Raw genomic sequence first — 16,011 nt, 5'->3', positions numbered from 1 at the left:
CTACCAACTCTATGTCCTCCAACTAGGAATGATTTGAGTGAAACATCACAGTATTTTTCATCCCAGTGTAGTATGTAATTTATTTAACAGAGGGTTTGTGTTTCAGCTTGAAATCTTTTGTGGTTCTTCACCTTTGAAATGGAAAAAGGCAGGGAGGAGAGACATCTGCCTTGCTTTTAATGGGTATCACAAATGTTTCAGTAATTCCACTCCATCTGAAACTTCCCTCCCCTTCAGCACCCTCCCAAATTATAGCAATGGAATGAAGCTGAGACTCTTTGCCTTACAGAGCCTTAGTGTTTTCCCCAGCTAAGAGGATCGGAAAGATTCATCCTGTGGCTTTGCATCATGGAGGGTAGCAGTCAATCCAGCAGTCAACAACTTCTGTGGAAAGATGTGAGTCAGATTTCTTCCTGTTATTGATTTATAGCAATTAATTGATTACATTTAATCAATTATTGAGTTTTTTTTAACCCATGTAGAATTTAAGCTCTCTAAAGTCCAAAGAAAAGTTTTATTAGTGACTTTAAAAAAGAAATATAACCATTCAGATTTAAGTTTCCTTTTTTCTTTTCCTTTTTTTATTCAAGAAGTGTGGCTTGATCTCTTGCTGAGTGATGAGAGTTTTGCCCTGAATATTAAATTTTTCATCTAAATCTTTTTGGATTGGCTTTTCACCTTGGCTTTCTTCTTTTATTTCCACTCTCATATGTAGTCTCATCTGGACCATTTTATTTGCTTTATATCTATAATATCCTTGCCTCAAATGAAAGGAGCATACAAATATACACCAAGAAATGTCTTTATTTCAGACTTTATTATAAAGGACCAAGACAGGCAGGATTTTCAGCTCTGAGATCTTTCTTCTGCTACTTTTTTTCTCACACACTTAATTTGTTGGAGAGAACTTGCAACAAAAAAATGAGCACAGGGGTAAATACATTCATAGAGGAGTAATATTATATTTTTTTCTGTATGTATGACAAAAGTGAACTCTTTTACCATGCATCAAAGAAATGATGACATTTTGTTCTGCAGATATTCATGATGAATACACGGTAAGTGAATAGTTATGATTAAAAAAAACTCACCTGTGGCGTCTGACTTGTATTACAGAATTGCTTTAGCAGGAATTAAAATGCTCATATGAGTGTGGCCCAGTGTGATAAACCCCTGCCTCTGCTTGTTGCTTACGTGGGCTACCTTTTTTGTTGTTGTTGTGGGGGTTTTTCGCATGAAAGTGCTCACTCTTTGCATGATAACAGCAGGGGGCTCCAGGCACTCTTCCTCACAAAGCTCAAGAGGAATTGCCTGGCTGATTCTGAACTCCTAAACCTTTAAACACTAGTTGGCGGGTGCTGTGCACTCAGACTGCTTACTCTGTCTCCATCCGTGCCTTTATTTCTGTCTGTCTGTCTGTCTTTCAATCCTACATTCTTCCTCTGAGTATTCGATATTCAAAGCACAGGCAGAGAGAGGTTTGTCCTCTTGTTAAGTTTCCACTGCTTATGCAACCTGCCACAGGAGAGCAGACGATTTCAGCCACCGGTTGTTTTTTTTTTTTCTTCCTGAGAAATTTATAGTGCAAGGAATTTCTGGCTCCCTGATAGTAGCCCTCTGTTTTTCATCATGCCCTAGGAATGTACAACACTTGCACCTCACATTTTTGTGGCTACTGTTCCTAATATGTCAAATGAACAGTGGCTATTCAATAATAGCAAAAGTATAATTCAGGTTTATAAGGAGTTATCTTGAATAATGATTTCTGTGTCTTTCCTAAAGTTAAGCTGCTAATGCATTTAGCTACCAGAAATTCAATTCGTCTTCCTGTTAGTCATGCCACATATATCCTGCAATTTAAAATAAGGAAATAAGTCCAGTACAAATGCATTATTTGGAAGAATTGTGGCTAATCTTTTATCAGCATACCAGTCAAAGGTTTAAAAAAAGCCATACCACTGTTATTTTTAAATAATTCCTGCATATTACACACAACCCCTGTATGTTAAAATGCTACCTAATCTGCCAGGGTTAAATGCTATAACAACCACAGCCACAATAGAAAAAGAAAGCTGCTTTATCATCATTTAAAAGACAAGATAAGCAGGATTAATTTTGCTAACTGAAGTTGGTTCTTTCTTTTTTTTCCTCTTTTTTTTTTTGGACATATCTGCTTTTCTGTTGTCCTCTGAGACCTTCAAAAGGGCTCCAGTGTGAATGAGTAGCTTTCATTTTCTCCCTGCCTGAGCTCTGGTGGAACAAAAGCCTGTCTTTATTAATTTGTGGCCTTAAGCTTGGGGAATTGACTACTGCAGGCAGAGTTTTAATTTGAAGAAAAGTTTAATAATTGTAACCTTTCTGTGACATGTGTAGCAATCTGTTCTTCTCTGCACCTGGCACAGGGATGGCTATATTTTTTTGTCATCAGGATCCTGAGTGGTGGATACATTTTTCGGAGTAGCCAGATGAAATGGCAGCTGTTTGGGTTAAATGCTGTACTGATAAATAGGAAACTGAGACAATGAAATGATAGTGCAAGTAGCAATTTCAGGCATTATAGCAGACAAACTGCTTCAGAAAATAGCTAGTTCTTTGACAAAAAAAAAGTTCAATGTGCAAGCCGTGTACATAAAAATATTAGAAGGAGAAATCAACTCGAGTCCCAAACGGCCTTTTGCAAGAAATATCCAATTACAGAGCTTCAGCTTATGTTATGTACACCTATAATAGCAGGTTAAAGCTAACTGAAAATGAGCAAGGCCAACCTTTACAAAATACAAAGAGTGATCTGGTGATCTCAACAAGCTGCTGCAACTACAATTTTCAGATGTGTTTTCCACCTGTGCTTATTTCCTGAGCACTGCATAAATTACAAATCTCTCGAGGCCCACCTTCAATTTACTAACTGTTGGGATAAGTAGCTGCAGATTTTCAGTCAGTGACTAAAAAAGCATAGTAGGTAATCCACACCACCACATAGACATCTCTTTGATCTGTACACTAAAGCAAACACTCTATCGCATTTAGTCATTAGAAGGGGTTAAAGTGGGATTTGGGAGGCGGGGGGGAAACACTAAGATTGTGTGTAGTGGTGCAGCATGGGAGAAAGAATCACTTAGAAATCATTCACATTGTAATTTGTGCTGTGAGCTCCAGTAGATTTGTGTTCTGTACAGACAGGCTGACCTGTACTGCTGCTCTGAGGTTTCCTGCTCTTTCTGGATTTAGGCAAATTAATTCAGCAAGCAATAAGTTGAATAATAAGGTGGTACATGAATTGTTATTAACTAATTAAACAAATCTAGCATGAGCTAGAAAATTATGCAAAATGTAAATGTCCAGTTCATGAAATAAACCAGCTAATCGTTAAAAAAAAACACTCATCTTGCTCTCCTGTCATCTCTTTCTTGCATTTTCCCTGCCTCTGAGAGTGAAGTTATTACATATTAACTTTTTTTCTCACAAGCTGATATTACTTCAACTGTTTGAGATTTAGCATCTAGTTCAATGCTGAAGCACAGTAACCACAACTTTATTGACATCTGCACCATGAAGCATGGCAGGGATAAGAAGAAAAAAGGATTTCCTGAAAGTAGACGAGTCACCATTGAATGGCATTAGTTTATTAATGAGCAAGTCATAGGTTAGTAGCTGAGCAGCAGACAAAACATTAACTTACTCAGCTGTACTATGTATACAATCTGTCTGTCAGATTCAATTATGGATTAACTGAAGGTGCAGGAACGGCATTCCCTTTTTAACCCCCGATCATTAGAGACTGTCTTTCAGCTAGGGCACATTTTGGTTGTTTCAGTCGGTGTGTTCTCCTGCAAAGACATGTTATTGTTTTTTAATACTGTTTTTGACTAGTGTCTGTATTAATATCAAGTAAAATAGGAGGTTATTTTCAGCCTTTTTCATCATTATTCTTTTTTTGTATTATTTATATTATTTGTGGCTTATGTTTTGTATTATCAATGCTTCAGTGAACCTCTGCTCAAACCGGTTTGAGTGGCCAAGTGTAGTGCTGTACATGCTTGGCCGGCCACATGTCGGGGCTCTTTTGTTTAAAAGCTGGATCCAGGAGACCAAAACAGTCACTGACCTTCCAGCCTACTGGATGATGCCCACTGATGTGGACAAGGTCTACACTGAGGTGGACTACAAGACAGACTCATCCTCAGGTACAGCTAAAAAAAAAAAAAAGGCACATGGTAAGTGCATCAGTGTAGAGAACTGAATGTCAGGGATATGTGCTGGCCGCACAAGTCCGTGTGGGCACAAGCCCACACTTTCTGACCTGTCACCGTACTTCAGATTTTGCTCACTCACAACCGGGCTGTTTTTCATTTAAGCCGTGTGTATTGCCAGTGTCCCTACTGCACCTTTGTGACTGTGAGAGCCTCTTACACAGTAACAGAGACAGAGGCAGGTGTGGTGAAAGCTCAGAGATAGGTATTCATCCCCTGTTTGGTGGAAATCAAGAGCTGGAATAATAGCATCTTCAAATACCCATGACATTTGTCCACCACTGTTTCCAGAACAGCTATTGTTAACTGTGAGGAGGGTGTGGGCCACTATTAAAACAGCAATTGCCATCAGATTACCATTACATAGAAAAACAGACCCATGTTAGACTAAAAGCTTCATTCAAAGAAATTCATGGTATTTCAGGCATTGTTTGAGAAAGGCTGTCTGTTTTATTTAGTACAGTAACAACTCCATTCTGCAGGCCCATTCAGATAACAGCGACTTTAACTGGATGCAGAAGTACTACAGCTGTGCCCAAACACAAACTTAGTCAAAGTGTTGCAACTTTGTAGTTTGGATGCCGACTGAATGTGCTGTGGTTCGTGTCTTACCAGATGTGGACTTTTGGACAGCAGCTCTGTCAGAAGGAAAAGCATTTTTCACCAAGGTTTTTCTACAGTCTCCACAACACCACAGTCTAAGCCTTTAACCAAGTTACAACTGCCTTGCAAAGTGACCAATAAACACAGAATATGAACAAACTGCAGTAGGAAATGTTCTACTTGTGACACCAAAACGTGTGCAATTGAGAGGTTCCATCACCTGTTCACAGGACCCATTTATGCCTCCTGAACAAATGGTTCCAAGCCACATTCAGACTGATGAACTTTTTGTATAGTTTGTGTCTTTTATACTTCTTTTTACCTTTTTTAAATTATTTGCCTCTTCCTTTATTTGAATTGAAGTGGCATTATTAACCTTTCCATGTAATATGTTTTCAGTTAGGTTTTTATTTTTACATACTGCATAGAAGATGTATTAATTTTTTAATGTTTTTCTTTTGTTACATTACTCGTTTACATGTCTCAGACATCTCAACAGTCAGAAGTTGAAGGGTGCTTTGCAACTTTATTTAAACGTGTTGTATATGTACTATATCAACAACTATAAAAAGATTCTTTATATGAAGGTACTATATGTAGCCTCAGTTCTTCAAATGAGTGATGCTTTTACAGCTTTTGGTTGGATTCATGTCCATACGTAGAGGAACTTTTTTTAACAATATCTTCATTCTTTTAAGTAAAGCAAAACTCACCAACAAACTCCTCTCAGCTGAAAAATCACCACACTTCCCTTAAAACTCTTGAGGAGAAAAATGGGTTGCCCCAAACTGGACCGCCTGTTGTCTTTTTCTTCATCATGGAAAATTGTAATAATGTGTCTGACAGTTTCTAAAGGATAAAATTTCTCAGAATTTGTCAAATAACAGCCAGGTATCATTTAATGATGATGTAACCATTTATTACCTTTTTTTCATACAAATGATTGGCAGACAGAAACACAAAACTTGGCCATGACAGCGCTGAAAAATTTGTCTTTGCTCTCAGTGAAGTAAGTCAGCAAACCTGCTGATGGGATCCCAAACTTGTACTACATTGTTGCCATAAACCAGTCACATATTTGCATTTTCTATATTTCATAAGACAATAATAGCTCCATGAATATATTTTCCCCATCCTTTAATATAGAAACACATATGTTGCATAATGCTGTTAATGCAGCATATGCAGGTCACAGTCATTCATATTTTATGTTATGGTTTTTGGTTTCATAACAACACTGGAATATATATTAGCTGTTGCTCAGCACAAATATAATCCCTTCAGGGAAAATCAAAGAATGCCATTCTGACTTGTATGGCCACACTTGTGTTTCCTGCATATGCACCGAATCACGCTCTTTTGTTACTTCTGCACGCACTATTCCTATGCAGTCCTTCATGTCAAATCCATAATCTGCCAACAAAATCTCCATGTAATATGTTATGAAGAAGGCCACTGTTCTTAGTCACATGTTTGCCAGTGATATGATTTCCACAGCGTTACGATGTGATGTCTCCCTGTAGTGTAATGCCAATAAGAAACATTAGAATGTATGTGTGCTTGTAGTGGAAAAAATCTCTGCTCTAGCTTTCAGATCTGGTGCTTTCTAAATGTAAATTTCAAGACAGTCCACAATAACTGCTACATGATTGTCAAAAGCATGATTGTCAAAAGTAATGTCTGTGTAGCAAGTGCACCAGAGTTTCACAGCTGTAGCATCTCTGAAAGCGTTGGACACACTCTTTGTTTGAAGCATAATCCAGCATAAGGTGTACAGAGGAGCATCTATAGAGGTAACCTACATAGTTTCCCTAGGGATTAATAAAGTATTCTGATTCTGATTTTTTTTTTTTTGGTCCATCTGTGGTAGGCAGAGAAGTGGAAACTTGATCATGTCAACTGTCAAGAAATACTCTTCATCTACTTCTGGTTGAACTTTTCCTTCAGTATCCTTCTCACTAACAAGTGATTAATTTCAGCCCACCTGTGGCTACATAAACTGTATTCCTGCTGTTCACTGGTGTTGCCCTTTGGTATAACACCCAACTGTGACTTCTGCAAAGATTCATCTGCCTGTGACCTCTGTGCAGCTACATCGGGTGGCATGGCTTCATCCATCTTTGATCTCTGGCCAGCGATGTCTGGTGGCATAGCGGGTGCAGTGTTATTCCCTGGGAGAGCTTGCTATGTATTTGTCCTCCAGTTAAACCGCTCAGTCTGTGTCGCTTTGATTTCTGTTACGCCAAGGTGCATTTCATCGGCTGGTTTGCTTTAAAAAAAAAAAGTATTTATGTAGCTAAACAAAGACCCGGAAAAAACAATCTGTCAGGAAATGTTCCTGAAGTTGATGTTTGATCTTATTACAGCTGCTGCCCACGTTATGTAAAACCTCCATGTTACTCTCTTACTTGCAAAACTTTCTCCATGTTGTTTGCAAGAGCATTTATGGCATTTGATAACAAAATAAGTATTCAACATTCACATTCATTTGGTTTAAGTTGCATAATACAGGCAATACAAAAATATGCAATATATATATACTCATACTGCTCAATTTTTACCATAGTTTTTGTGCCCTAGAATCTCACCATACCTACCTCACAATCCCATTCTCTGTTCTGGTTTTTTGAGCCAAGACAAAATAATAAAATTGTTAACATTTGGAAATAGGAACAGGAACAAACAACTGCACAGTTAGATCACAGCTTTAGCTTAGCATCTACTGAAAAGTGGAAACTTTCCTGTGTCATACCAGCACCTTTGCAGCCTCAGTTACACAGGCAAAGAGACTGGTCAAAACCCCTGGCAACCTCTGGTTGCTAGGGGAAAATATGTGTTGCTCAAGGTTGCTAGCTGTCACCCTGTGAACTCAAACAGGTTTGCATGGAAGACACTGAAATGTCTGCAAACACTCACCATTTACTCTCAAGTCTGTAGTGAAACTTGAAAACGTGTGACTCAAACCAGAAGTGGAGAATGCTTGTCTTCAACCAAGATGATGGGCTTCACTGCTGCAGCCAACATGTTTCAGTAGACACAACTTTTAGGCTGAAGGCCCACCCACAGTTTCACTACATTTTGCTGAGGAATGGTGGTGTGTGTTTGCAGACAGGTCTGTGTGCGCCATGCAATTTACTTACCTAGGCCTTTGTTTTTATACCAAAATGACAAATTGATTTGTTATTGTTCAGTTACCATCAGCAGGTGACTAATATTGCTAATATTTGGGGCATTTATAAATGCACCACATTAATAATTTTAAGTTGGTCTTTTGCAGGTTGAGGCTGGAAAAGTGAAGAAGGCGAAGTACCAAACCTACCAGCGAATTGCTCTGATTCTCGCTCTGGTCTTCCTGGTTTTGGCTCTCTGTGTTTTCAGCCTGAGATATCTGTGGGGCCCCAGCCTGGGGAAGGTAAGACTAAATATCATCTCCGTGATATATGCCAGTCATTAGCCTTATTGCCACCATCTGTGGTAAGTGGATTCTTCATGAGAGACAGATGAAAGCCACCCTGAGTTTCCACATCAGGTTACATCAAAGAAAAAAAAAAACTATGTGAGAAAGGAAAATGGATGGCCACACAAAAGAGCTCGAGGCAGTCTCTGCAGTCTGTATTGTATTCCAGTAGATTAAAAGATGTGTGGGCTATGGAAAAGACAGCTGTGTTTTGCTCTGCTCGTGTTTTGGCTGTCAGATCTGTAATTTTATGAATTCTTGGCCCAAACCACAAACCACTTTTTACTATTGTAAATGTTGCCCTGTTGCATTTATCTGCTTTCTGCTCACACTGTAAATATGGTCTCACAATGACAAACGGTGATAACTCAAAGCTGACCCTAATTGCTGTTGACCAGAGTGGCTGCAGCAGGACTGAAGCCTCTTGGCAATGTAATTGGGATAAACTCTTGTCCTGGCAATTCATCTTGTAAAATCCAATTCAATCACACTTGATGGAGAATATTTTTACTCTCCTCTTTTCCCCTGATTTTCCCAAGGGGCCAAAAAAGCTAATTTACACGGGCTAGAAGGAAAAGTACAGTACATCAATAATTTCACATCTAGAAATTGGATGCTCTATACATTCTGAGCTCAGCTGGTAACGAGAGAGAATGATTTAAATGAAATGATGGTTAAAAATTAGTACATATTTCAAACCTGAAATCATAAGGCTGCTTTGTGTGAACTCTAAATGCCATGAAATGAAGAGAGGGATGTATAGTCTGCTGCTGTTATACCAACATCTTCGTTGATAGCTAATAAACATTAATTCACAACATCCTCTGCCACTGTTCTTCTATGTCTGCTTCCATTGAGGTACAAATTTCAATTGCAGACAGTCCCTTCTAAGCTCAGGTTAAGCAAGGTTCAGCTACACTTCCTGTAAAGACGGTGTTGTCCACATTCTCTCCTTTCAACATAGATATGAATCACCTTTGAGCCATCTCCTTTGTCCTTGTTAAATATTTCATGCCGGAGGTAGAGCAGTCATTATTTCCACTTTAATAAGCTGTGATCATTCTCACGTGGCACAAAATGTGTTGATGGTAGAGGTTGCCCAGGCGATGAATATCAAACCTGCGGACCCTGGGTTTTGCTTTAATAGGGTCTGGGGGGAGGCTCATTGTCTGGCCTCCACATCAGGGAGTGAGACAGAGTTACTTCAAAAGAGAGTCACCTGTCTGTCAGATAGGAAGGAAGCTCCCTCAGTCGCAGTGCAACTCAGTTATGTGTTCATAAAAACAAAACTACAAACATTGCACTGGAAATAAAGAAATTGATTGAAACAGTGGATTGGTGGATGGATTGATTAATTCTCCTGCATCCTCGTAGCAGCCAATGCCTCGCTTCGTGAAAGGGTGTGAGATCATATGCAGCAGGATGCTTTTTGACTCACTAGCTAATCCTGAGCAGCGTCTGGCAGCTATGTGTATAGACCCTGGGCAGCAGAGCACAGCATTAGAAGCCGAGGGGAGGGATCCTAATCTATTTTAGGAAATAGTTGTGTGTGGGAGGGTGGGGAGGTTGTTTTATATGGGGCACAATAAGATCAGCATTCTGGGGATAGCTCAAATTCAGCTTAAGCATAAGGTTTCTATGAGAGTGCCCATTTGAAATACATAGGTTTTGATATAGACAAATGCGGCACATGCTTGTACATGTAACTCTGGTTCCCCCGCTGCATGCAAATGAGTTCAAATCAACATTGGCTACAGAGTCTGCACATGCACAAAATTCACCTCATATCAAATATTCGTGTTTTACCTCGGGTCCAATTTTGTTTTTATACACCTTGATTGTTTTGTTGTGAGTTAAACATTTTTGTAGATATTAAATGCAGTGATATCACACTCCTCTTGAGTATAATGGAATGCTGAATGGCACTTGCCTTTTAGTGCTCAAGTAACTAGAACATGCATTTGAATCTTGTTTAAACTCAACATTGAGGTGAGCATTATCATGTAGGGTCTATTTACTTCTGTATCGTCTGTACTGCACCTGCACTAGGCAGAAGAATGCATCTACCCACAATAAGAGGCTGACATTCAAGACAGGAAGACAGGTTGTAAACAGTGATGGTGTCCCTCTCAGCTGTGCTGTAATGTAAGCTACCTGCTTCCTTCTTTTGATTCGTTCTGGTTCGCAACTGCTCACAACTGCTATGGGCTATCGGGATGTCTGCTGGAGACAGCAGCTCATAACACCAAACTTTGACAACACATACCAAAACTATTTGAATAGTATGAATAAATAACGCTACAGAGCATAGCAAAAACATCTGTATTTGATTTGGCGACCTCAACTGTCAATAGTAGGTGAATTCAATCCCAAAATCCTCCACAGAGATATAAGATTCCTTCTTACAGGCTCATTTTCCACTAATTAGGAATGTCTTAAAATGTGTTGGCAAAGGTTCCAATCCGAGTTCTTTATCTGCCAAAAAAGATACCAATATATGAAATATCAGATAATTTCTTTCAGTAAATATTAGTAAGTGACACGTCTTATTTTTCACTATGAGCCAAATATCAAAAGATAAATAAAGCCAAATTAAATTATTTTTTAGGAAACTAGAGCCAGATATGTATTTCAGGTGCAAAACAGCGAGAGTAAACGACTTACACGTCAACAAAAAGACAAGCATATGTAACTGTTTGACCACAAATTTGTCCTAATAGCTTCACACTGTGTTAAGTTATCATCAGCTGTTGTGTCAAATATTCAATTAATGTAATTACCCGGTATGGGGGGAAAAAAATTAAATAAAAAGTCTGATTGGACAGTGTCACCAGAAAACAGAAGTCTAATAACTACTCCGTTTTAAAGTGAGTACAAAACACATTTATGAGGAACTCATTAAAAAAAGATAACACTTTAAAAGTGTAAAGCAAAAGATTCACAAGCAGAAAACGAGTTGGTTGAGAAAATTCCTGATGTGGTCTCTTCACAGTTTGAAACCTGTTCTTACTGTTTCCTCCAGCTGTTTTAACAGATCCTGAATACGAGAGGTGCAAAGTAGATGCTCGAATGTCGACAGCTAAAATTATACTCAAATAAAAACTACGGCGGAGGCACATGTTTAAGACATGTTTTTACTTTTTAATAACCTACAGTGAATACGCCACTCTTTGTTGGACACAGCAACAGCTTTGCATTTAACCACCAAAGGAAGCTGAATGGATCTTATTGCTATAATACTGGGTAACGTAACTCCCTCATTACCCAGTATTTTAGAAATGTAACTCCCTCACTGTATGTGCTCAGTCGGTAGTGCAAACTATGTACTTTTATTAAAAAACAAATCCAAAAAGCTACTAAAACACGCATACTTATTACTCAACGCGTATTACATAGATCGCTGACCTTAGCATCGCAATTAGAAGTCAAAACCACAGCACAACTTGAGCCATGAACGCTTGTGTTTTCACAGTTCACCAAAGGATTGTGACCTTTATGTGGTATAAATAACCGCATAAAGGTAATTTGCTGTGTGCATTGTTTTTCAGTATGACATGATAACCACTAGAGAGCTTCTTTTAATTACCTGCAAACATATGTTATTACAGAGGCCTGGGGAAGATACCCTGCTATCATTTTCTCTGCCTGTGTGAGCTTGTGTTTGCGATAGAGAGGGAGAGAGAGAGCGAGAGGGCGTGGTTGCGCTTGTCTACATGCGATTGTTTGCGTGTCAGCGTGCACTGTGTGTTTCGGTGTGTAGATTAGGAGCCTCTGCATTCTCTTTTGGCTTACGGCAAAGTTCTGTTTACTATGTGCTCATTATTGTTCTGGGCCACAAGTCTCACTGGGGGATTTTGCCTCCTTGTAAATTAATCCTCTGTTATTACCAGTTTACATCAGCAACTCTGTGAAAATGAAATCTGGCGGTGAATCCAACAGAAAAGTGAGAATAATTTGCCTTAATTAAATTATTTTTATAAACAGTTCTTCTGACAAAAAAAGGATTAAATCTAGACAGTGATGTATGCTGTGCATAAAGTCTGTGGCACATAGTATACAAAATCCACATTTTCATGTCATTAAAAGTGATATATTTGGTGCTATTTTTAATTCATGAACCACTTTCAGGAAGATTATTTGCAGCCAGCAGCAGACCCAGAGTAATTGTGAGCCTGTAGACATTGTAAACCAGTTTTTCCTGGGGAACCTTGAATGGCTCACAGGTGCTATTGGTCTGTATGGCAAAACTGCCTGAGAAATACATGAATGTCAAACCAGAGGAAAGTGGTCCATTATTCAAGCTGAAATTGCATTGCTCACCTTGATTCCTTTCCCTCTCTGGTCCCAAGGTAGCTGCTGAGTTGTCGCTCCTGATGGCCTCTTAAAGGCCTCACTGTCAGGACCGGCTTCTTTAATGAACACTGCTGCGCCCGGTGCTTTTCCACTGGTCACAGGTGTATGGCTTTTCAAGGCTGGCCCCCAACCCCCCCACCCCCTTTGTTTATTTATCGTTCGTAGGCTGTATACACCCAGCAGACCCCACAGTGTCCAGCTGTCAACATGCAGCAGGGGAGGACACGCAAGATTTGATCATGATATGTTTTTGTCTTTCTGTCTTGCTGCTGCTTTTTTTCTTATTTTTTCTCAATGAATAAAAGAAGACGATGCAAACTTCTCCTCAGGAGTGTAAGGAGTTTGTTTACTCAGTCTGATGTGAAGGAATTATTATTCAGAGGAAGCAACAGGGCTTATCTAAACAGCTGGTTTGGCAGGACCTTTTGGGAGGGCTGCTTCTCAGTCAGTAATCTTTTCTGATTTTACATGTCAGGCTCATTCATTCATTAGCAGGCCAGTGTCCACTGGTGTTTCTCCCTGGCTGTTAAATTAGGCCGCAGTGGGCTCCCTCCTAAGATGATGCATTATGCCTTCTACTCGGGGAAGAGGCGGAGGGTGGGAAGGGTGGCAGACCAGGAAAAACAAAAGAGAGTTGTTTTAAATTGTTTCCAGTGGAGTGCCTGAGGTAGGAAGGCTTCATGGCAGTTGTTACACATTCCTTTCTTCTGGGATGGTGACTGCAACAGAGAGCGTGACAGCACTGCAAAGCCCACCGGGAGTTATTCATTGTGCCAGGGAGCATTTTAGTGTGTTTGTGATTTCATTTTTAGACGCTTGAATAATATTTGTGTAGGAAAGATCAGCATCTTAATTGTCAGCGCTTTATTTTGCCAATCCATCAGCAGCTCATGTGCAGCATTTTGCATGCACGCCGTGCTGAGTTAACAGACATAAATGCACGCCTTCTTTTTCCACACTCTGTTTCCCCTTCCTCCCTGTCTCACTAGTGTGACTGCCAAGTAGACTCTCTGCTCTGTTGTACAATTTAGAATGTGATTGAGCTTTCACATCCACTTTCACTCTCCCGGTAAGTCTGCATCTCTTCTAGCCTCAACGTGCATTCACAGCCACAATGCTAAAGCAGAAACTGCAGACTGGAAACACACTGTTCATCTTTCCTTTCGCAATATATTTGAAACTGCGGATAGAGATGTTGCCGTTATGTCATTACATACTCTGATGAATTATAATTTTAGAAATGAGTTAATCTCAAAAATGTCAGCGTGCTCCGCTGTATTTCTGTCAGTAATTAAAAAAGTTGCATTGACTTTTGTAAGTTTTCCCCGTTAGTCACCATGCTCAATATGTGAGGAGAAAAGCAGCATGTAAATGATCCCTTTAGGTCCCTGCCTGGTGCATGTCTTTATGTTAAATAACGTTAAAATAACATTAATTGATTAGACCTTCTTAAAGTGTGAGGAAAATAAGAACTTGTGGAAACATTAAAAGTTGCTAATTTTAATTACATGCACATCTAGATCCACCAGGCTTGCTTTTCATTTTTATTTCATTTTCCTTCATTGGAGAAAAAAAAAAATGTGTAAAATCAGCAGAATACATTTTTTAAATTAGGACCTTTCATCCTGTGACACTTCAAGTGTTGACACAGGAAATGAGTAAAGTAAACCAGGCAGTTCAGCTTTCAGGAATGTAATGAAGCTCATTATAATTAGATATTTATGCCAGATTTTATGTAGCCATAAGTCTCAATATCAAAAACTAATGTGCTATTTTACCAGTGGTCTTATGGGATAACCTATTGTTACAGCTTTAGTTGCATATAACATAAGATAAGATGGCCTTTATTAGTCCCACAGGTGGGAATCTGACAGTTTGAGTCCTTTATCTCCAAGGATGATAGACAAAACTATGGAAACACTAATATATATATATATATATATATATATATATATATATATATATATATATATATATATATATATATATATATATATATATATATATATATATATATATATATATAATAAGGACATATATATGTGGAGCATGTTAGCAGCAAGCAGTCCAAATTAAACAACAATAATTACTTCATTTGTCAATGCCATCTAGAACAACACATCCAACATTTTATGTGATCAGATACTATGATGAACATCATTTGTCTGTGCCTTCCAAAACCATTCACAGCTGAAGAATGGATCTCTTTTATGATGTGATAATGCAGTAGCTAAGGCAAGACACTTCAATGGAAAGCAGTAAAATTTTAAACTAGTATAACAGTTCCCCAGTTCATTATTTGCCTTGAGAGAACATTTTTAGCATGTTTTGCATGCAGTATGAGGTACTGGATCACATGCATTTGCACTTTAACACTAACATTCTTAACACCAGGTTCAGGATACTGGTTTAATTTAGCTAATATGTATCTATAAGTGGGGAATTTGGATTAACAACTTGAAAGATGCTTTCGCTGAAAAAAAAAATCAATCACAAGTTTGTCACAGAGCCAACACATAGCCATAGACAGCTATTTACGCTCACATTCAGACCTACAACAATTCAGAAGCACCAATTACCCTAACTTGCTATTTATTGTGAGAGGAGTACCCACAGAGAACCCACGCAGGCACAGGGACAACACGCAAACTCCACACAGAAAGGCCCTGCTGGCCTTCAGATCTAAACCCAGGACCTTCTGTGGTGGCATAGTGTGTTTGCACTGGTAAACAGTAGTTAGCACTATGCACTATTTACAGTAAATAAGGTATATATAGCAATAACACAATGAAATTACTCAGTTGCTTACATTTTTTATCTTTTTTCTTTTTTTCACACTCTGATAACTATGGCTGTCATTTTCCTCTCTTTCCTAAACAGACTCTATGTTATGTTTTTGTGTGTGTGTGTGTGTGTGTGTGTGTGTGTGTGTGTGTGTGTGTGTGTGTGTGTGTGTGTGTGTGTGTGTGTGTGTGTGTGTGTGTGTGTGTGTGTGTGTGTGTGTGTGTGTGTGTGTGTGTGTGTGTGTATGTGTGTGTGTGTGTTTGCACAATTTAGCTTTGAAAGTCTGTGCCTGCAGAATAGATAGACAGATATCTGATAGACATATTCATGAATGGGTGAACTAACAATTTACATTTTTTCTTATTACTGTAGCAAAGTGGTTTTACTATGTGCTTTTTTCTTTTTTTTTTAAATATATACTATTTTTAAGTGGACCTACAATATATTTACTGTTAACATTGCCATAAGTCTGAAAATATGAGGTCACATTTCAGACCACAATATTTGTTTGTGAATTGTCCACAGTACAGTCGCCTGCTTCTGTGACAACTTCAGTTCATATTC

At 38.8% G+C, this 16,011-nt stretch overlaps 1 protein-coding gene across 2 annotated transcripts in view; it reads left to right on the top strand.

The window, feature by feature from the left end:
* The first annotated feature begins 268 nt into the window (after window positions 1-268).
* The window catches only part of tnmd (tenomodulin), a 65,820-nt gene continuing 50,077 nt past the window's right edge, over window positions 269-16,011 (top strand). For both annotated transcript variants that reach the window (XM_039620235.1, XM_031736416.2), the window contains exons 1-2: window positions 269-396; window positions 8,131-8,265. In XM_039620235.1, coding sequence (XP_039476169.1) covers window positions 349-396; window positions 8,131-8,265 — 183 coding nt within the window. In that variant the 5' untranslated portion in view covers window positions 269-348. The remainder of the gene's footprint in view (window positions 397-8,130; window positions 8,266-16,011) is intronic.

The sequence above is a fragment of the Oreochromis aureus genome, linkage group 2 (genome assembly GCF_013358895.1).
Source record: "Oreochromis aureus strain Israel breed Guangdong linkage group 2, ZZ_aureus, whole genome shotgun sequence".
NCBI classification, from domain to species: domain Eukaryota; kingdom Metazoa; phylum Chordata; class Actinopteri; order Cichliformes; family Cichlidae; genus Oreochromis; species Oreochromis aureus.
This window is presented reverse-complemented; position numbering and strand designations above follow the sequence as displayed.